This window comes from Eschscholzia californica, unplaced genomic scaffold (genome assembly GCF_041429995.1).
Source record: "Eschscholzia californica isolate CP2 unplaced genomic scaffold, dmEscCali1.0.p SCAF_2, whole genome shotgun sequence".
NCBI classification, from domain to species: domain Eukaryota; kingdom Viridiplantae; phylum Streptophyta; class Magnoliopsida; order Ranunculales; family Papaveraceae; genus Eschscholzia; species Eschscholzia californica.
The window spans coordinates 21,090,089-21,113,372 of NW_028238309.1; the positions used below are offsets into that span (position 1 = coordinate 21,090,089).

General features: G+C 33.3%; 2 protein-coding genes and 2 long non-coding RNA genes across 5 annotated transcripts; all 4 read right to left on the reverse strand.

Annotated features, from left to right (window-relative positions):
• Positions 1-1,814: 1,814 nt before the first annotated feature.
• LOC147556844 (uncharacterized) lies at positions 1,815-3,988 on the reverse strand. 2 transcript variants are annotated; one of them, XR_015235108.1, is made up of 5 exons: positions 3,824-3,988; positions 2,943-3,063; positions 2,321-2,630; positions 2,028-2,229; positions 1,815-1,925 (listed from the first exon to the last, which is right to left on the reverse strand). It is a non-coding gene; the product is annotated as an uncharacterized LOC147556844 (long non-coding RNA). The 2 variants fall into 2 exon arrangements; XR_015235107.1 differs by having other exon boundaries at positions 2,321-2,636.
• Positions 3,989-5,637: 1,649 nt separating this feature from the next.
• On the reverse strand, positions 5,638-6,743 carry LOC147556845 (uncharacterized). Its single transcript, XR_015235109.1, has 3 exons — positions 6,661-6,743; positions 6,039-6,160; positions 5,638-5,698 (listed from the first exon to the last, which is right to left on the reverse strand). It is a non-coding gene; the product is annotated as an uncharacterized LOC147556845 (long non-coding RNA).
• A 12,301-nt stretch (positions 6,744-19,044) lies between these two features.
• LOC147556846 (uncharacterized) lies at positions 19,045-20,298 on the reverse strand. Its single transcript, XM_086658712.1, has 2 exons — positions 19,960-20,298; positions 19,045-19,482 (listed from the first exon to the last, which is right to left on the reverse strand). The coding sequence occupies exons 1-2, from the start codon at positions 20,296-20,298 to the stop codon at positions 19,045-19,047; spliced, it is 777 nt and encodes a 258-aa protein (XP_086514838.1).
• A 609-nt stretch (positions 20,299-20,907) lies between these two features.
• Positions 20,908-21,522, reverse strand: LOC147556847 (uncharacterized). The gene has a single exon (XM_086658713.1). It carries the CDS (start codon positions 21,520-21,522, stop codon positions 20,908-20,910), a length of 615 nt encoding a protein of 204 aa, XP_086514839.1.
• Between the last annotated feature and the right edge of the window lie 1,762 nt (positions 21,523-23,284).

The following is a 23,284-nucleotide window of genomic DNA, read 5'->3' on the forward strand; positions in this document are numbered from 1 at the left end:
TTTTGGTTTTGTCGTTCTTAAGTTTATTTAGAGTCTATTCTTTTAATAAAAACATATTAAATTCTGAAAGAAACACGAAAAAATTTGTAGTAATAATAATTTACTCCACCAGATGTACTCGTTGAGAATCCATGAAAAAAAAGAATAGACTGTGTTTTGTTTTTAGAGAGAGGAAGGGGGGGGGGACAAGAATTGATAATACAGTACACCATTACATTTAGATTCACCCTGAAAATCTACTTTTTTCTTTCAACAAGATAAATTAGGGGTTTGCTTCAAGTTCAAATTTTTTTTGTTTTAATTGTCTACTTGTATTTTATATTGTGCAATTATCTCTTTCTTGTCTCTCATAGTTTCTCACTGAAGAAATTGAAGTGTCCACATTGTTTTTCCTTTTTTGTTGAAGAAGTGTCCACATTGTTTAGTATTACATTTCTTAGTCTTATGTTTTGTGTGGCATAACTCTTTAATTATTCATTCTGGTTACCCATTTTCCCTCGTTAGATTGATTTTCTCTCTCAATGTTATGTTTGTTGTTTCTCAACCTTTATCCGGTTAGTTTTTTTGTGTTTGTAGGTCTAAGTTGCGATTTTCTCTAGAAATTGATTTCAATTGCTCAACAGTAAATTCACTAAATTCAAACTATCTGCTTATTCAAATCCATTAAAGATGCAGACAACAATTTTAACCATTCATTTTATGAGTTCAAATGCTCAACAATATTAGAAAGTATCCTCAATTAATTTGTTTATGCATAAAAATTTATTTTAGAAAATTATGTTGCCACTAAATATGCCACCATTACAGATTGCCTGCATAATTTTTTGGGTCAATTATAACAATCTGGGTATACACTATCATAGTGAATGGTTAATACAATTTGAAATACAATTGATCCGATTGCTGAGGTTTGTACTGGATAAAAGAACAAGTATAATACCAATTGGAAACAAAATGAGATCTCGAATGAATTTCAAAGGTATAAAGTCATTCTTATTAAACATAAAAATGAGTCCACTTCTTACCGTCCATATCATAAGTTGAAACCAATGCTCTAAACAATTTCTAGAATCAACCTAAAGTTAAACTTCTTTAAGAAATTGAATTTGTTGAAAGAGAAATTCCACTAAGAATTTTGACGTAATGTGAACTTACGGAGATAACATAGCGCTACCCAAATGTAATGAACGTACTTAAATTCAATGTCGTAATATAGCTCTTGCAGGCTAAGAGCTCCAGACATTATATTTCTGTGTCTACCTGTAAAAGCAGAATATCGACTTAACCCCTTCCTTTTTCACCAGACGAATATAATTTTTTTAATTCCTTTACAATGTTTCTTCTTTCGTATTATATTTATAAAAACAAAAGAGAAAGTATAGAACTATAGCCACAAATCAGATAACATCTTCAACAACATTCGCATGTCCATCTCATACCATGCTAAATATTTATGTACTTCCGTAATTAATTATAGAAGTACCCCTAGAAGATGGTGCAACAACTATGTCGCCTACATCCATCCTCTCTGAATGGTTGAGGTTGGCACAAAACTCCCTATATTTGAATAGACCCTCAATACTCTAATACACAATAATACACTATTGGTATAATTCTATAATCACATAAATATAAAAACGATGTCGTAAACGGTAGATAAAGCAATTACCTTTGCATACGATTGTGATGTTATATATCTTTAATTGTATGCAAAGTCACAAAAGAATCTTTGGTTGAAATTGATTAGGGTTAGGTTATAAGGTTATAAGCTCCACAATTGTTTTTAAGATATACATAAATAATTAGAAATGAATATTTGATTCAATCACATGACCGAGACAATTGTTTCTTGTATCTTTGTTTCTGAAGTTGATTCGTTTCAGTCCTTTGCTCCACTTTAGAAGAGGTTGGTTGCTAACAAATTCCTAAATACATAATGAAGTTCATCATCGATGTAACAACATGTATCAAATTAATACACAAATGCTAAATAGTGATGTTACAAATTTAGAGACAGTGAAAATTACCTTTAAAGGTGGGGTAGAAAGATGGAAACTAACCCATTCCACTTTGAAAGAAAAAGTGAGAGTAAAAAATTCAAAGGCACGCTCAACGTATAGAGTTTAATTAGTGCGAAACTGAATGATGATCTTTAGGAAACCACATATCGCATATTCGTCTGCTTCGCTACCTGGACAACTTTAGATGTGATTGCTTGATTTCAAAATTCTGATAACAAATAGAAACTAAGTTAGGAACTTAAGACTGAGAAATAAACCAGGAAGTCATTGTATAAGAAATTCGAAGGAAGAAAAAATACCTAGTGCGGGAAGAGTTGAAGTGATGTTTATTGAGTTCAAATTGCTGGAATTGGGTGTTATTTTCGATTATGATTTATGTTTATTGAGAAATAATTCAGGAAGTTATAGTCTTCACTTGCACTTTTTTTTTTTCAAGAATTCCATATGGAAACACTATTCCATGAGGAAAAAAAAGAAGTTCAAAATCTTCACCATAATGTCAATCTTCGTTCAAAATCTTTCTACTCCTCTAAAGGAACCTTCACAATTCAACACACCTTCGCCCTCGCCTATATTATGAGTATGATCATCCAATCACATGCAAAATACCTGGTTCTTCATAAGAAGATGGGAAACTGTTAATTGCAATTGGAAATTATGAAAAAAAAATAATGATACGCACAGGCAATAATTTAGAAAAACTTTCATTCCTAAATTTGATGCTTGTTTTGAAGAGATTTGCATATTCTTCAGAATTAGTTGAAATGCTAATCAGTTTATTTCAAAATCAAGATTATAAGTTTATCCGATAACACATTAACAAACAAAATTAAATAAAAATGATGCTCACCAAAAAAAATAAATGCATAGCGCATTATAAGAGATAAAGCGAAGATTTCAATTAATTGACATCCCACTTACAGATAAGAGGTTACTTGCGATGTCTTCATGGTAAAGGAGCCACCTTATGAACCGGTATTGGCTTATTGCCCTTTGTGGAATCATCCCATCTTCTTCATCGTCAACGAACTTCAATAAGTAGCTACAAAACACAAGTTAGACTATGAAACTATCTTATTTTAGTTTGGAAAGGAAAATTATAAAAATATTTTTGATATTTATTCAAGATCTAAAATGAGATTGCTTTAAGAAGAGAAAACAAAGAAATGATGAAATTCAACATTCCAATATGCAAGGTTGTATGGAAAGGTTCATGACAGAAGGAGTGAAGCGACTCACTCTTCGTGCTTCTTTTGAAATATCAGATACATTTTGGAGTGGCACAACAAAAATGCAATGATGTAGACACTTTGGTGGTGGATATGCCGAGCATTACTTTGTAAATATTTTAGTTTCGGTTAAGGAGTATTCAGATATATGTATATTCCCTACAATGAGGATTACCTGCGATTTCTTTGCTTATAGAAGAGCTATCGGGGTAGAGCACAAAAACATGAGTGTCAGTTTGGAAAATCCGACGTCGCAAAGATCATTTCGCTTTGGACAAGAAACAATATGCGAAAATTTTGGTTTGTGTGGCCTTAAATTAGAAACCAAAGAACCACAATATTAAACATGTATGATGTACTTAAACTGAAGAAATAAGACGGAATAAATTTGCATCGCTTTGTTCGAAATAAGCACCAACCCAAATCATCTAGTTTTTTCTGTCAAAAACTATAATTTTGCAGAATAAGTTGATGATTTATTTAAAACCAGGGAGAAAGAACATAACCAAAAATGCGATTTTTTTTTCATGGAACGGTAAAGAAAATTTGCTAATTTAATAGCAGAGGACTTACTGTTTTGATTTTGTACCATAAAGAATTACTTTTACGATAAACCACTCATCTTTGTCAGCATCATCAGGTGTGACCTTAGTTGATACCTGAGAATTATTTGACGAAGACGGAGAATACATTCATCAAAAAACAATTTTGGTAATCAACAAAAAAAACGAAAATGAGTTCCTAATATTGGACAGTAATACACTACGAAAATCAAAACATGTTCACCTATCAATTTAGTAGCAGCAACTTCTAGCTGGGTTTGTATAGAAGAACTTGGGGATGTCTTTTGAATTTTGATATCTAAACAATTACCCTATTAGAACTTAGGGGATACCTTTTGAATTTTATACCTTCCCTTACAATACATATTTTGATCGACATGAGCTCATTTCGACATGAACATTCAGTTTTAGTAGTGTCAAACCAGATCAGGCAAAAATCACTTATTTAAACGATATATTATAGCTTCGGAAATGGAGTACTTGTCTTTTGTGGTTGTTTTGCATTTAGTTTAGTTTTATCTAGAATATCCACTTGAACCATCAATGTGTTTGAACTGATACAAAAGTACAACTTCGTTGAAGGTGAGAAAGACTAAAGAGTCTAGTGGAAGCATAATGCCTCGAAGCAAATATGAATACCTCTATGCATTCTCCGAAAGCTCATTTTCTTCTCTAAATACTGAGGGAGGGCTTCAAAATCATAATAATTCTTTTTTGTTGTAATGCACTTTCTTTGTATTATTAATTATACAAACTATTTATATTACAAATTTGATCCAAAAACAAATTTATACTATTATCTATATTTGATGATTTTGTTCCAATAGAGAAACTATACAAGTTTACATATATAAATTCTATGAATATGTTTTATTAAAGATTTGTTCATTGAATACACCAGATGCAAATCTATTATATGCGCATATATATACAATACTACAGGCTTTATGAATTAAGAGTAAAAAGGGGAAATAAGTACCTTGAGTTGAAGGATTGATCGACTCCAACCTAAGTTGTAGAACAGAAATATAAACAAACTTAAAGGAAAACAGGAAATAGGATATTGTGTCATGAATATGATATTCTGTGATGAAGATGGTAACAGGAAGAGATGATATTCTGAAGTATTTTTAAATAAACTGAAACGAGAACAAACTCGTAAAAGCCAGACCCATGAAGTAAAATTTTGCACTATATGTAACTAAACAAAGAAATGTACCTCTATATAGCTGCCAAAAATCTATATTACAAAACTTTTTTCATGCTTTCAAAAACAGCAGCTACTTCATCACTTTTAATTTCATTTCCCTAGAGATCATCACTAGTTAATTCAGTGTGCTCAAAACATAACTACATAAGTCTTGAAAGACAATTCCAAAGAAATCACAAGCAAATACATTTACTAACTAATAATTTTCATGGTAGATTAGTGTTGTTAAGCTTCCAAATTTGGATTTCAGCAGGGCCATAAAAGAGTATAGCAGTAAAGGTAATAAGGAAACAAAATTTGAGAAAATTAAAATACAATTGTGTGAGGAATTTTCACAAACAGGTTGTGTGAGAAATATGAAAATACCCTGGATTAGTAATGGGTGATAGTCTTCAGTCAATAATAACAATTTCAGCTTTGCAAGGACATAAAGATTAGGTGAAAACTTCATAGAATTGAAATGAAATAAAAAAACTAAGGGAGTTGTAAGTTCATAGAATTGAAACGGAAGAACTTTAGAGAGACTGAAACAGATACATTTAAAAAAACGACATCAATGATCAAACTTTACCTTCTTACGAAAATCGTGCAATAAAGTAAATGGATGTGTCCACGTTTGATTCAACAACACAATGTTGAACAATTCCCTAATAGCAACCTTGTCCAGATTTATACCTAACTCATTTGAAAATTTAAAAAAGATAACAAAAGGATAGTGACATTAACAAAAAATAGCAATTCCCTAATACCCATATCAGAGTAAACGAAGAAAGATAAATCATGAATCAATCACTTAAAATCAATCAAACTAACATGTTTGTAACCCACAACTGTGATTTTGGAACTACAATTATAACACTTAAAATCAATCAAACTAACATGTTTCAATTTCACGAATTGTTGATGCAAATAACTTTTTCCTCCTTCTTTTGATAAATTTCTTATAAGATAAACAAAAACAATTATAGAAGTCAGAAAAAATTTAAAGGGAATAAGAAAACAGTTGACTTCATACCTCTATGAAACATTCTCTCAAACAGTTTGTGTGTAGATAAAGTTTAGTGGTCAAAATCCAATTAACATGTAGAATTTTGATACCTTGAGACATAAATTCAAGTTGAAGAACCGTTCTTTCTCCTGGGAAATGAGAAAAAAACAGTTATGAGTTTGTTTGCAATAATCAAATCTTTGACAATATTTTGATATTATAAATTCTCAATATTTCTTCCCTCTTCGTGTAACCAAAATTTCAAAATCTCCCATAAATCACGACTACAATTATTAGTTGTAACGGCAAACAATGAAATCAAATAAACATAAAAATTAAACAAATTAGATTCAAATAAAAAAAAAGATTAATAAAAAAAAAAACTCTCTAATTTGAACTACAAATTAAGGAATTCTGAGATTATTTGATTGAGCCCTTAAAAGTTTGATTTTAAATCCGAACCAAATCGACTCCTACTTTAGGGAATGTTAGAAACTATATGAAAAATCAGCCTCATAAAAACTGAAAACAATAACTCACTAAAATCTATGATTTCGTTTGGATATTCAATTGCATAAATAACATAAAAAATATCTACAACAGAAAAAACAATTTGACCTTGAAATTATGAGATAAAAGACAATCTTACCTTCAATTTTAGAAGACATGAGAGAGAAGAAATGGAGAGAGAACGAGTGAGGATGATGATAAGTTGTGTATTGCAGAAAAAAGAGAAGAATAAAGTTGTAGAGGGAAAGGGAAAAGGGAGGGTCTGACGTTATGAATTAATTAAAAATAGCAAGTGAAGGGACATTGAAGCATGAACGGACAGATTCAGTCTTGGAAAAGAAAATGAATGGCTGGATTTATTTTGTATAATAGATATCTACGTGGACGTCCAGTCACCTTATTGTTGTCCTAGTCATATTTGATGTAATTATTGTGTCCTAGTCACAAGGATCTGTTTTGTATAATAGATATAAAGGGGTAATTTCTAAAAAGGTCAAAATAATATTGAAAATGAGTAGAAAAGCACAAAACATTTGAAAATTATTATTCAGGTCAAAAAGTGTGCAAATACTAAAATACCCCTTTTTGTCATTTTGTGTAACTAAATTCTTTTGTTTTTCTTTAAACTTTAAATCGATATAACTTTTGTTTGAGATGTCGGATTTCTATAAAAATTATATATTTAGAAATGATTTTTCATTAGCTTTCTAACAAGATCCTTTCAATATTTTTTTTTCAAAAAAAAAAAACCCAGAAAAAAAACGGCGTTTTTTTTCCTTTACGTTTTTCTGCAAACGCGTTTGCAACAATCTGTTATGCAAACGTGGTTGCAAAAATCTGTTATGCAAACGTGTTTGCAACAATCTGTTCTGCAAACGTGTTTGCAACAATCTGTTCTGCAAACGTGTGTTTGCATAATGTAAACTGCAAACTATGTTTGCATTTGCGACATTGCAAACTCAGTTTGTGTTTGCGGTTTTGCAAACACAGTTTGCACACGTTTACACCTTCACAAATTGCTTAAAGCCAACTTTGATTTCCACCCAAGAATTTTCCTTGCTTTACTAGTATTGATCTCTCCCTGTATGTACGAAAATTTTCATTGTATTCATTAAATAAATAATTTACATCTACAATAAATAGATACTCAAGAATTAATCATATTCATCCATTCTTTCATTAATAAATCATCACATTCATTCATCATAAGAGTTCAACCCTCAATATTAACAAAGAGTATGTGTCTACGAAATCTCGAGTCTGGATTAGTACTATACCACCACAATCGCTACCATCACCACCTCATCCTCTTCCAGAGATTCAAATCCAAATGATGTATAAATGGACAACTCACATGGAGAACACCAACTGTTATGAAAATGACAATACACAAGAATTAGGGAAAGAGAAATGAACGATACACAACATTACAAACTCAAAGATGCCTAACTCATTCCGAACCCACATCTGTAAAATGAACGATACACAACATTACATCGTCAATGGGATTTAGAACAACATCATGGCATTTGTAAACTCAGAAATTATACAAAAGCATGTCATTTGTAAATTCAGAAATTATACATAGTTACCATTGTGTTTGAACTCAAGTTCATTTGATCACATCAAGTCCAATCCCACTAAGAAGACATTAAAGTCTAAACTCAAACTAGGATATAAAACACTTGTCAACACACAAAATATTCATCAAAAGACTTCCGCCAAGTTTATTTCTTCAAACAGTAGATCAATAAACCTCTTTCTCAACAAACAAAAGTAAACCATTATCAAGAGGATAACAGAAATCAATACTAGCTACAACATATTAGCCACTTGAATAAAATGCTCACTGGAACACAGAAAATTTTCTATTGCATATGGATAACATGTTCTACGCGGGCAGTTAAATGAACGAAAGGGCTTACTTAACACAGAAGATAATACCAAAAGAAAAAGTGTGTAATTAGCTGAGTTAAATCATCCTTGAGTCGCTTGAGAAGTTTGCCAGCCCATCGTCTAACATGTCGTCTTAGCGTGTAACCCACAACAACACCAATTAGGAAACCAACTGCACAGATATTTGAACATGTCCAAACTGAAACTACTTGGCTGCAATGACAAGTAAAAAAAGTGAAATAAAAACAAGAATATCGATTAATAACAAATTATAAAAATCTCCCAACAATAAAAACGATAACGAAACGCTTGCAACTAAGACAACATAAATCTCCTCCATCTTCGCTTACCAACTAGTTATAATACACACATTTATAGTGAAACACTAGCATGCTTAACAGCTTAATCACATAAACCAAACAAATACAATTCCACTGCAATCCTCATCGTCTCTAGCCTTACTACTAAAGGAAGAATTTAACCGACCAAATAAACCAATTTAAGTCTCGGATTCTCGAAATCAAAAGAGACCTTGAAAATGTGATTTTCTAAGATGATTCATTGTGCTCTTGCCATCAATAATATATTACCCCTATATAGAAATTACCCCTAATGTTACAACTATGGGGTCTTTTGACGGCAAGAGCAGATCCATCAGAAAGAAGTACCAGTTCTCGTCGATATTATTATGCTTTCTTCACTAAAATTTTTAGTTGCACACATCAAATCTCCTAATTTGAGATTCACAATAGGTTTCTTAAACAAAGTCCCCTGAATTTGTCTATAAGGTTTAAATCTCTCTGCCCACTTACTATCATCAATTCCACCTCCTCTCGTACCTCGATGATGGCTAGCCCATCGCCATAGTGCAAACGCAAACAACAACGATATAGACGCACTTGCAGTACCGACAACAATTATGACAAGTGTGTTTTTCTTCTTCTTCTTACCATCACACTTAGACTCAAGAGGACTATCACAAAGTCCTTTGTTACCATCAAATCACTAGCACTGTTGGAATTCGACAGAAACGAAGGGATCTCACCGGATAGATCTCTATTAGCAACAGAGAATGTTTTAAGACGATTAAGACTATCTAACTGGTAAGGAATTGGTCCAGATAATTGATTATTAGAAAGAATGATTTTATTAAGTAGGTACAATTAAATAGTTCAATTGGGATGGGACCAGTAAGATCATTTCCAGAGAGATTTAGGGTTACAAGGAAAGGCAATCATTTACAAATTTGAGAAATATTACCAGAGATCTTATTATCAGAGAGATCCGGAGTTTGAATTCTTGGACAATACTGTAAAGAATCAGGGATTTGACTAGAAAGTTCCAAATTTTTAAGTTGAAGACTGATCAAATGATTCTCCTGATCATTCCAACAAGTAACACCAAGGAATCTACAGATGAAACCCACAGTAGAATTGCCAAAAGCCATGAATTAAGTCTACCCTGAGGATCTTTGAGTGAAGTTTTCACTCCTTGAAGACATCAGGTATCTTCTTCTTTAGGGTTAGCAACATCAGAGAAGATAGGTAAAAGAACAAACAATACGAAAATCAGATGAAGAAGATGATAGCGAAGAAGATGATGGTAATCTGGCGAAGAAGAAACCTTAGAAACTTTTGAGATTTTTTTTAGTAGAGAAACTGATTTTTAGTGTAGAAGGGTATTCTCGGAATAAAAAGAATAAGAAATGACCTGATTAATAATTTCTCATATTGTTTCAAACTTAATATATCATTAATCATAATATTTTGGTAACTTCTACTTAATAAGAAAAGATCCAAGTGTTTTTAGTTATTATGATAATTTTGTAAACCTAAATAGTCATTTTCCACTATATATATATATATATATATATATATATATATATATATATATATATATATATATATATATATATATATAGTCTCTCTTAACCCTAATTCCAATCCCCGACCCATAACTTGGGTAAGGGCTTAGTTCTCATGTCCAAATCCGTTTGGTTTCTCGACTAGGAGGAAAACCCAACACGTCATGTGTCAGGATCGTTAATAGAATTTTTCTTATCAAGGTTGTATGATCACATCTTTCTCAATATGGTAAGCAGATATTCAGTGCTATCTGATCCTTTGCCTAACGGATATCTTTCTCGGGTAGAGAAGAGTTCAACATGTCGAACTTATTTCTACAAATTTTCTATTAGGTCAAACTGATAAATGAGAGTGGTTCTTTAAAGAGGGGTGCTTACAACTAAATTACCAAAAGATGGAGGTGCTTTTAAAGGGGATGGCCCTTCGAACAAAATTGGGGATACTTCCCAGACCCATGATATTGATGAGTACCAGTAACCTTTGTTTGTTGGACAGAGTGATACACATGCAACCGACCAACTCAAGTCTCAAGTGGCCTTCTTTTGTGTTGCAAGAGTCTCAAGTGGCTTTAACAGTTCAAAACTATTTTTCCAGAGATCGATATTTGTTGGTTAGTATGCTTCTAAAAAACCCAGTATTATTTAGCTGAGTGTTGATATTCTTTGTGTACTCAAACTACCACAATTGGTGATAAATTACTTAAAAGTCGTTTAGGGAGATTCAGACGTAGACGAATAAGTTTCTAATTCTATTGGAGATTCAGAGTTTTGAATTTGTTTCCGTGACAGAAGTTTATGTCTATTTAAATAGAACAATTAAATCCGATTTCTCAACAAAAGTTTAGTTATATTTTGGATATGAACTTTCTGATCCGTTTTATCAACAAAAGTTAATACAACAAAAGGAACAACAGTAATCGTTAAAGAAGAGGAGATGAAAGAGAAATTAAAGATTCATCGAATAGAATAATATGGAATCAGTCAGCATGATGAGACAATGATGTTGGTTCCCGTACAATTGATAAGACTGCTACGTTGAATCTCACTATAATTGATCCTGCTCTCGTTCCTTTGAACCTGGGGGAGAACTTGCAAGGAGCTCGGAAAGCTCTCCGACGCTCAAGACAGTCAGATCGCCCTTGCAGCTTAAAGAAATCAGAATTGAATCAACTGTGGAGTTCATACCTTGTTCAAGGTGATATGATGACCTTTTATTGGCTGCTTTAACCGACTGTTGTTAGGCGTAATAATTGGGGCGGTTGAAACCATTTCGTAGTTAGAAGATATTATGGTTTCTCTTTGAGGTTATCTCGTATCTTTGATATTTAGGAGTTCCTCTGTTTTAGGATCCTTGATATATATGTTTCGAAATTGATAGTTGTCTAGGAGATGTTTCTTCCTTCGAAGACTCTTGAAGCCCAAGTTAGGTAAATCTTTAGATCCTCACTAACTGAGATCTTTGATTAGATTCGGGATTAAATCCGTAAGCATGAGGCACGCTTCTACCTCTCTATGTTTCGAGATTAAGGTATCAACCTTGTTCACGTGGACTTCCCTAGACTTCTCGTAGATCCCACGGCAGGCCTGGTTGTATTTGAGTCAAGGGGGGGCTTAAGGCGCCTAAGACAATCATGCTGACCCCCTAGTTTTGGGCTTGAGTTGCATACCTCCTTCTGATTCGACCTCCATGTTGACTTGGTGCGAATTGACCAGCGGGTTTTCGGTCTTTTCTTCACTCATTGACCTTAGTCATCTAATGACCATTTTTTGGATCATCGCATTCTTTAATTTTCTCTCTTTACAATGGTTTCTCTAACGCCATCCTCCCAAAGCTTTTACAGTCCATGAATTCGACATAATAGTCGTCGGAGGACATAGATTTGTCCTCCTCGTGGAAGCCTGACCACCAAGTTCCATATCTCATCACAATTCAAAACTAACATTAAGGATATGTCTTTGGAACTTGATAAACAAAACTCTTGTTTTAATAAAGGGTTAATTCCATTTTGGCCCCCAATTGTGTCTGACAGTTCGTTTTGGCCCCAATTTCTTGTTTGGCCCCTAAGCATTTTTCTATAACTCTCAATTCTACCCTCATGTCAATTCTGTAATTTAATTCATTTGTTTTTCTCTTTGTCCACCTCACCTCAAATTTCCACGTCACCTTCTTCTACATCATAGTTCGTCGGAGAAAGTCACCGGCTGACGACCTTTATTTATTTTTTTTCATCTTCTTCCCCAACCTCCTTTCTCTCTCTATATTCTTCTCTCTCTTCCTTCCATATCTCTTCAATTGATTTGTAAATCCTTAAAATCCTAAACAACAACAACAACAACAATAACAAAGTATGGAAAGAAAATGGTTATTTCCATTAGCAAACTGAAGATTATTCAATTCGAATTAGATACCATTAACTGAAGATCAATTAAAAGACAATAGTTTCTAGGAAACTGTCTTTCGTAGAAAAAACTGATCTTTTAAGCATTTAAACTAAATAAACTGAAGATTATTCAATTCGAATTAGATACCATTAACTGAAGAAAATGAAATTCATTTACCTTAAAAGAGTTTGAAAGTAATCTTCTCTGAGTAATCCAAAAAACATCAGCTTTCTTAGTCATATACAACCCTGGATCTATAATTATGGGTTTTACCCTTTGAACTCTGAAGAAAAATTGAAACAAACAAAAAAAAACCCTAAAAATTTAATCCAATTCTCTAACAACAATTCAAACAAATTTCATTACCAAAAAAAGATTACTTAATCTTTCCATCCAGTATCACTAGTATGATCAATAAAATTAAGATGGGTTAATTCCGTTTTGGCCCCCGATTTGTGACCAACTCGCCGTTTTGGCCCCTATAAGTGTCCGGCAGTTCGTTTTGGCCCCAAAATCAAATTTTCGGACAGTGGTGACATCATCATGGCATAAGCAATACTTTTCTATACCTAAAATACCCCTCTGACCAAATCTTCTCTTTCCCATGCCAAATCCAGGGATGTCAAATCCAAAAGACTATTAATGTTCCAAATCCTCCTTCCCAAGAAAATTACTTTCTTCTCCATTTACTTCATTATCAATCACTCAACTCCAGTTCAACAAAAAAAAAATCACTCAACTCCCATTTTATTTACTTCATTGCTCAATCTGAATCTATTAATCCATAATGGCCAAACCAAAATTCAACTAAGAAAAAAAAGCCTTCTCACAAACTATCCTCCAAATGTCTATTAAGAACAACAAAACCAGAAGCTTCAAAAAAATAAAAGAGAAGAGGTTAACCCAATATACCACTAGAGGAGAATCACTGCCGAAACTGCTACTGCTGCTTGATTTGCTACTACTATAAATAACTTATTTCTTTATTTCAGTTGGGAGGAAATTGCTAGTAGGAAATTGCTAATCTAATTCAATCTCAACACCATCTTGTGAAAGATAACCATTTCTCCTCTTTATGATATGCACCACTTGTTCCATCTTGTGAAGCATGCTTTCACTCAATTTCTGTTTCTCTTCAAATGTCATCTCTCTTTTGTTTGGATCTTTTGCCTTGGGTTTTGGTAACCTCCCCATTGTAGATCTACGAGCTAGTGGAGGTGGTGGTGGCGTCAATTGAAGTGATTTCGATGGTTGAATAGCTCTAGGTGGTGGAATATGAAGTCCCTCTAGGGTTTATTTTGTCCCGTTTCAAGATCTCAAGCGAACAAATTCATGGAAAATAAATGGAGTCATCTAGGGTTTCTTTTGATGAAGTGATTAAAGCTAGTATTTGAAAGTTTCAAGCTAAAAAAGAAGCATGAAGAAGTAATTAGATTATTTTTTAGATTTTCTGTGAGATATTGGTGAAGTTCACATATGAAGGAGATTTAAAAGAACTTTTTGAGTGATCTTTTTCATGTTTTGTTATGTAATTATTTAGGAGATAAAAGTGTAATAGTAGTAGATTGACTTGATCTATCTTTTCTGTGTAAAATTTAATCTGTTTGTGAGAAAAATGATTTTTTTTAAGTTTATGTTTATCTAGGATTATAGTGTTTTTAATTCATTACAAAAATCAAAGCAAGCTTTCTTGGTCATTTATCTGAGATTATTGTCTGGTACACCTACTACCTTGTCTCTTGGTGAAGAAGAAGGTAAAGAAAGATGAAGAAGCTAAGAGAGGGAGTTGAGTTTTGTTTTGCTGGTGGTGTTAATGGAGAGAAAGTAAATGTCTTGGGAAGGTAAAGATTGATGTGACAACTCGGGATTTGGCATGGGAAAGAGAAGATTTGGTCAGAGGGGTATTTTAGGTATAGAAAAGTATTGCTTATGCCATGATGATGTCACCACTGCTCGAAAATTTGATTTTGGGGCCAAAACGAATTGTCGGACACTTATAGGGGCCAAAACGGCGAGTTGGTCACAAATCGGGGGCCAAAACGGAATTAACCCAATTAAGATCCCTTGGCAATTTCGAAAATGTATGCAATAGATCTGTAACGCCCCAAATCCAGATTTCCACGTCGGCTGCTATGAAAACCTAAACTTAAAACCTTTCTCCGCAGAATAGAGAACATAGACGATATATTCATCAAAGAGACAAATGTCATCGAACATGAAGATCAAAAGTAACAATAAATCAACTAACAAAAACTCTACCAAGTTTCTCAAAACTCGCATGATGTCTCTAAATCATCGACACATATGTCGGACAAGATCAAATAAAAAATAAAGACAAGTATTTAGGAGATGCAACTCCCAAAAAACTACCTAAAGAAAGAAAGAAGAATGCTAAGAAACTCCTCCAAGGCCAACTATGACTCAAGCAGGTGGCACTTCCCGATTTCCTTGTCCTGCAAAATAATAGGTTGGGTCAGACCCCAACAAGTAGATTTAGAAACCTCTAAAGCCTCAATAGACAGTTTCAAGAACTACCAAAATAAATAGATTACTCCAAATCAATATAAAGGTGTCCGAAAATAGAATCTGAGTTATGACCGTTAAAATAGAATAAACCACATTTGTAACAAGGAACAAAAAGCGATATAGAAAGTTGGTGTCCATGTTGTATAAGAGTGTGGTCCACAAGGTTACCCTTGTGTTAGCGTCGACCCCATACGCTCCATACCTAGGCCACATCCGGTAGAGAGGGTCGAACCAACCACAAAACTCCTACAACCCTCCACCAACTCCATCACGTCACACATACAATATAGCATCACACCGTTTGTAGTAAACAACCAAAAATGATATGACAAGTTGGTGTCCACGTTGTATACGAGTGTGGTCCACAAGGTTACCCTTGTGTTAGCGCTGACCCCATACGCTCTATACCTAGGCCACATCCGGTAGAGAGGGTCGAACTAACCACAAAACTCCTAAAACCCTCCACCAACTCCATCACATCACACACATATAATAGCATCACACCACAACATACATAAATCAAAATCATATTCGCCAATCTAATACGGCATACGAGTTTCATATCGATAATATTTTGCAAGTAATGAATCAATGTATAATAATAGTCTACAATTCTCATACCATGTTGAGATCTAACACATATTCATGTATCTACATAAAGGATATTGTCCCATAGTGAGAGGCATCCAATTTTAAGAGTTATATGCTAACATCATGGCAAATAAAGGGGTTTAACACTAATTGTCATTGTAGTACATGAATGTAGCATGAGAATGTTAATAGGGATTTTATGGTTCATCAAGTATGTCATTGGGGCAAATATCCTTCAAAATCTAACACATAGATGAGATTTAAAGTGACCTAAAAAGGAGTTTCTAGAACTATAAATCTACTACTTCTAGTATTAATATTCGTCTCAAGAATTCTAATCTATGCTCAAGTAATACTAAAATCTAGGGTTTGTAGTTTCATCTAATTTGTCTAAGTTTTTCAATAAAAATAGCTATTCAAGCCCTAGAGAAGTAGAAACCTACCTTAAATCCAAAGCAAATAAAGCCTCGCACGAAGAACACGAAAAAAAAACCACCAAACTTTGATCCCTCTTTCTTCTCCTAGCTTTTTGCCTAAGCTCTCTCTGTAGACCACTCCCACACGCTCTCTCTCTCTCTCTCTCTCTCTCTCTAAAAGTTGGTTGCTCCTGTTGTGAAGAAAAGAAAGCAAGGGAAAGGAATGTGGGCATAGGGGTTTTGTGAAGTATTAAGTGGTGGTGCTATAGGCACGCCACTATATAGGTAAGGGCACTACAGGATCTAAATCAAAACAAACAAAATCAACCACTAATAAATTCAAATTCAAATCGAAATGAATCAGACTAACAAGAGGATAATCAGAAAGAGAGAGAAAAGGATCACCCATCGTCTTGAGTAACAAAAGGATAATCAGAAGCACTAAGATTAAACAAAAACTGGAATGGGTTTTAGTTTATGTTAAAATGGGTGTAAAATGGGAATCCACCACTTGGTGTTAAAGGGTAAGAAGCAAAAGAAGAAATAGAGAAAATAATGAACCAATTGCTCATGCGAATAACCATTTTCTTTCCATACTTTGTTATTGTTGTTGTTGTTTATGCAAATAATTCCTTAATATTTTCTTCTAATTTGAGAATATGATATTGGATTTTGAGAAGTTCATCATGAGGTATTAGGGCGAGTTTAGGATTTTAAGGATTAACAAATCTATTGAAGAGAGATGGAAGGAAGAGAGAGAAGAAGATAGAGAGAGAAAGGAGGTTGGGGAAGAAGATGAAAAAAAAGGTCGCCAGAAAAATTCGTCGACCGGTGACCTTCTCCGGTGAACTATGATGTGGAAGAAGGTGACGTGGAAATTTGAAGTGAGGTGGACAAAGAGAAAAACAAATGAATTAAATTACAGAATTACCATGAGGGTAGAATTAGGAGGTTTAGAAAAATGCTTGGGGGTCAAACAAGAAATTGGGGCCAAAACGAACTGCCGGACACAATTGGTAACGGTGAGTTGGTCAACAATTGGGGGCCAAAACGGGATTAACCCTTTAATAAATCAAGATTGGTTATTAAGAAGGTATTAAATAAACTTCACCATGAAGGAGAACGAGTTGTTGTTAGAAGAAGAATTGGAAGGTTTGAATTTCCTATCACTTTTTCTTCTCTCCGATTAGTAATTAATGATTTCTAAATCTTTTATCTCATCTATGTATTCATTTGATTTGGGAATTTGTTTCAGGATAAAATTAAAATCGTAACCTAGCAGCGACGAAAGATAGAGAGATAGAGAGAAAGAATAAGCGACTCAAAATTTGGGTAGTTTCTTCTTTTCAATTTGGAGGGTGTCTAGTATCTTACCGGAAGGCTAAAGAAAAGGAATACCGGAAGGCTAAAGAAAAGGAATACCGGAAGGCTAAAGAAAAGGGAAAAAAATTATGTATCTTTTTTAACTAAATACAATTTGGATCGAATAGTTTCCATCATAGCTCCCAAAATAAATTGGCCTACGAAATAATTGAATTGTCTCAAACTCTCGAAGTAAATTAGGGATCAACCATGAAGGACCATGCAATTATAGTGTATGGGACCAAACCCATTATACCAACAACTATTCCACAACTCGTGAGAGGTAAGAGCATCTCCAATGCAAAACTCAAAAAAATCTCTATTCATCCTATTTGTCAAGTTCCAATTGAGATTCTCACTCCTAGGTGTCGAAAATAGAGATCCTCAATTCTTGTATGTCTTCAATGCAACACTCTAAACTCTTTTATTTTACTTATGTGTCATGGTTATTTTTGTAAAAAAATAATTAGTTATTTTGGAAATATACGAAGACTTGATTTCTATTGGTTGAAATTTAAATATTGATGAGTTGGACAATTAGAGATATCTCAAGAGGACACTTTGAAAATAGAGTGTCCTCTTGAGATATCTCTATTCCACTCTCGACACATCATCTTTGAGATCGTAGTTGAGTTTTGCATTGGAGATGATTTTTTAAGAAAAACTCAGAAAATCCTATGTGGCACTCAAAGTTTTTAAGATTGAGTTTTGCATTGGAGATGCTCTAAGGGGTAGTGCAAGCATGAAGATCTACCAAATAATCACGTGCACACTGACCATTTATGTCTCAGACATGTGTCCTCCCGCACGTGCATTTTGGTCCTCTGGCTTACTTACTTGCTTGGGTATCTCTTCTCATGTGGGATTACTCGTATCTTCATTCGCTTGTACCATGGGTCCATCTCATTCAATACTTAATTCCAATAGCATACATTTGTCTCTCTCACGACTAATTATTTTTATTTGTTTCTGAGTTTCTTTGCAAATTTATTTTATACCAAATCGGTAAATATGTTAAATTTAATATAACTAACTCAAATCCAGTTAGCAAAGAGTAAATATGTTTCAGATGTTGTGTTTGTGGTTTTAAAGTCATTTACAATGTCATATTATTCTTGTTTATTGGCTCATATGCGGCGCTATATCCCCTATCTAACACATGCCTTTTTGCACGTAACGTAGAACACGCACAACTTTTGAACCTCTGACGTGTAGGTACAACTTCCATGACATGCTAAGTTTTTGGTAATCCCATAAAAGAAGTGAGAGATCATAAATACTATATTTCAATACATTTAAAATCATATTTGTCATTGTTAGACTATTCTCACATCAGGGCCGGCCCTCAGTTTTTGGTGGCCCGAAGCGAGGTTACAAAATGTGGCCCCTTCAATTACATCAAATTATAAAATTTTATCGCAAAAAATTTATAAGTAGCGAAAATATATAATTATATTATGTAACAAAAAAGTGATGATAATCACAATCAATTGAACATCGTTCTTCTTACATTTTTAGATGCAAAATCACTAATAATTGTTGAATAATCAAGTGTGTCGGCTATATCTTTCTCAATAGACAAAATAGCCAACCCATTTAACCGTTCTTGTGACATTGTGGACCGAAGATAAGATTTAATCAACTTCAACTTTGAAAAACTTCTTTCCGCAGAAGCAACAGTGACAGGTATGGTCAACAAAATTCGATAACTAACCCATGAATTTGGGTAACACCCCTTTATATCCTTCAAATAGTTTAACACTTCAATTGGTCTTCTAATATCCTTTGGTATAAGACGCCTCAACACTTTGAGTTCTGAAAATAAGTCTAATCCATCTATATCGTACGACTCATTGTGTTTTAGAAAATTTTCAAGGCAAACACATGAGCTTCTCAAAGGACCATCATCTTTAGAATTGAACTTGTGCAAATCAAACAAAAACCCAAAAATTTCTTCGTACTTTTGAAATTGTTCGAATCTACTCTTGAAAGAAGAAAGAGCATGATCCAATATGTATAAGAAGTAATTAACTCGAAATGATTATTCAGCTGACATTGATGCATTTTCAGTTATATTCTCGTCAAAATGTTTCTTTCTACGTATAATGCGTTTTTCTCGGAATGTAGTTTCAACATCCATTTTAATTGCAATCTCTTTAGCTTCAATCATGACTTCTTGAAATCCCACTTCTCTATAATTTTCAAGATAAGAAATAAGTCCTTTCAACTTCTCTAATGCAACATAAATATCCATATCTTCAGTTTGAAGTGTTTTGCTAACGGAGTTTACCGCAAACAAAATTTCATGCCAAATAACCATGCTAAGTAAGAAATCAAAACTTTCAAAGTCTTGGGTTATGATGTTTTCGGCATCATGAACCGTTTTGGGATCATTACTTATTTCTACCAAATCCTTTAACGCTTCACGTATTTGTAAAGCTTGGTATCGTATTGCTTTAACACTTTCAACTCGACTTTCCCATCGAGTTTGGAAGAGTGACTTAAGTGTGATACCTTCAAAGCCTTGTACTTTATCTTTCAATATTTGCCATCGCTTAGGTGAAGATGAAAATAACACATAAATACTTTGTATGGCTCCAAAGAAAGTAATCCCTTTAGGACACGAATTGGCCATATCACAAAGTACAAGATTAAGACTATGACAACCACATGGCGTGTAGAATGCTCTTGGATTTATTTCAAGCAATCTTTTTTGCACACCTTTATGTTTTCCTTTCATATTAGATCTATTGTCATATCCTTGTCCTCTAACATATTCAATATTTAGATGAAGATGATCCAATTCATTTTTAAGAACTTCAAAAAGACCATACCCCGATGTATCCTCCACTTTTAAGAACCCAAGAAAATATTCTTCAACTTTTATTGGAGTTACTGCAACATTCACACATCTTATAACTAGTGACATTTGTTTTTCGTGACTCACATCTGGAGTGCAATCAAGTATCACTGAGAAGTACCTAGCATCTTGAATTTTTTTTACAATCAAACTTTTAGTCTCAAAAGCCAACATTAATATCAATTCATTTTGAATTTTGTGACTAAGATAATGATAATGAATTTCACCATGTTGAATACGATGAAGGTGCAATTTTAGTACCTCATCAAATTCAACAACCCATTCAATTATGCCCAAAAAATTTCCATTATTTTCTTGACCGATCTTCTCATTACTTCCTCGAAAGGCTAAACCTCTCTTAGCTAGAGTCTTTACAAGACCAATTATCCTCTTCAAAACCTGTTTCCAATGTTCTTTTTCTTTGTTAAGTTGTTCTTGTAAATATTTATCAATTGTTTCAACTCTTTTCAATCTCACTTCTAACTCATGTCATTTCATTAAAGCTTCACAATGGTCATCACTACCTTCATGACTTTGAAGTTTTCCTGTAAGATTTCTCCAATCTTGAAATCCTTCGTTAGTTAATTTACCATCATTTCCACGACTATTGAACAACTTGCAGCAAAAACAATAGACTTTGTTTTTACACATTGAATACACAAGCCACACCCTATCATATTTATCGCCATTTATAGTAGTGCGATTATAATAAATAGGAGAGAAACGTCTATCATGTGCATCTGAAGGAAATTCAAAATCAGTAATTCTTATCGGGCCCTTTTGAACTAAGAAGTCTATCAAATTTTGATCTATGGTATCCCATGTACCCGGATCAAAAACATTTAAAGGACCATTTTCTTCGTGAGCGAAGTCTTCATCATTTGTGCTATCATGCATAGGTTGGTTGAGATTGTGATTCACATCATTCTCATTCACATTGTTATAATCGGTAACATCCTCTTCTATATTCTCATTGTCCTTGTCTTTATCGTTTTTAAAAAACTTATCAAGTGCACCGGCTTGGGACTTCACTAGTTCTTCTTCTCTTCTTTTTTTTCTTCTCTTTTCCGACCCGGATACATGTTTTTTAATTCTTGGAGGCATACTTAAATCCCAAATCTAACAATGATTACAATAATATACCAAATATTACCAATGGCTAATATCCAAAAGATGAATGAAGAAACAATGAAAATTTATTATATTCCCATAGAAAGTAAGTTACATACCTTGACACCGGTTAGAATCTTATATGTTAATAGTTAGAACTTGAAAAACCCAATGCTTGGATCTTTAAATTGAGGCTTCCACTTTAAATCTTGGAAACTAAATATTTTATAGACATAAATGTGAAAGAAAAAAAAAAATCAATTTAGAGTTTGCTAAATGACCTATGTGTAAATTATTATAAACACCAAACATATATATAAAGAGATACTTAATAAATAGTAATTACCTCTTAGAATGTTGAATCTTGAATGAGGAAGGCTTTTTGTCTTGTTGAATAATTGAAGAGAGAAGAAAGATTATTGAATGTTAGGGTTTATGGTTGGACTGTAATTGGGGAGAAGTGGAGTGGAGCTCGATTTTTTAACTTTGGGAAAGTGGGTATTGGTGGTGGTGGGGTACTAGGTAGAAAGAATTATTTAATTTAAAAAAGTAAGTCAAAGCTTTACCTTGGGATTGGGGAAAGTACATTGGCAATGGGAATTAAGCATTCCCGGTTTCTTTGCTTGGTTTCTCATGAAGGCACATTCACAAACATGAAAGTGCCCCCAAAATTTTTTGCAACAGCTACCAAGATATATAAAATTGGTGGCCCCCAAAAATTTGTGGCCCAAAGCGAGCAAAGGCCGGGCCAGCTCACATGGATGTTCACCTGCCGTTTTTTTTAGTCTAACAAATGTTTTTATGTGGGATAACGTATTATTGTGAAATAGCATGAGGTAATTTCTAGAAAGGTCAAAATAATATTGAAAATGAGTAGAAAAGCACAAAACATTTGAAAATTATTATTCAGGTCAAAAAATGTGCAAATACTAAAATACCCCTTTTTGTCATTTTGTGTAACTAAATTCTTTTATTTTTCTTTAAACTTTAAATCGATATAACTTTTGTTTGAGATGTCGGATTTCTATAAAATTTATATATTTAGAAATGATTTTTCATTAGCTTTCTAACAAGATCCACTTTCAATATATTTTTTCAAAAAAAAAAACCAGAAAAAAACGGCGTTTTTTTCCTTTACGTTTTTATGCAAACGTGTCTGTAACAATCTGTTATGCAAACGTGTTTGCAAAAATCTGTTATGCAAACGTGTTTGCAAAAATCTGTTATGCAAACGTGTTTGCAACAATCTGATCTGCAAACATGTGTTTGCATAATGTAAACTGCAAACTGTGTAAAATATAGATTGTTTCGCAAAATTTAATCTTGAGTTGCATATCGTGCAAACTTGATTTGCAAATCGAAAATATAAACTAAGAGTATGTATTCGCGAAATCTAAATTTGGAATTGAATTCATCATTCATAAGGTTTGTCATCATCAACATCAGATGAAGATTTGAACCAAGTCTACATAAATTTTTCTTTCCCGATAACGACGAAGGAAGAAGATGATGTGGGAACCAAAAAAATTAGAAACCCCAAGAGATATGTGGGTATCCTATAAAAACCGAAAACTTTATACTCCAAAATTTTTTCCCCGATAACGACAAAATTTTATGATAAGAAATTCAAGAGAACTATCAAAAAAATTAAACAAGAAGAGATAAACAAAGTTATGATAATAAAGAATAAAAGAAAAAAAAGATTCTCCATAAACTTCAATACATCCCTGAGAGAATTCTCCACTAGATCGAACAT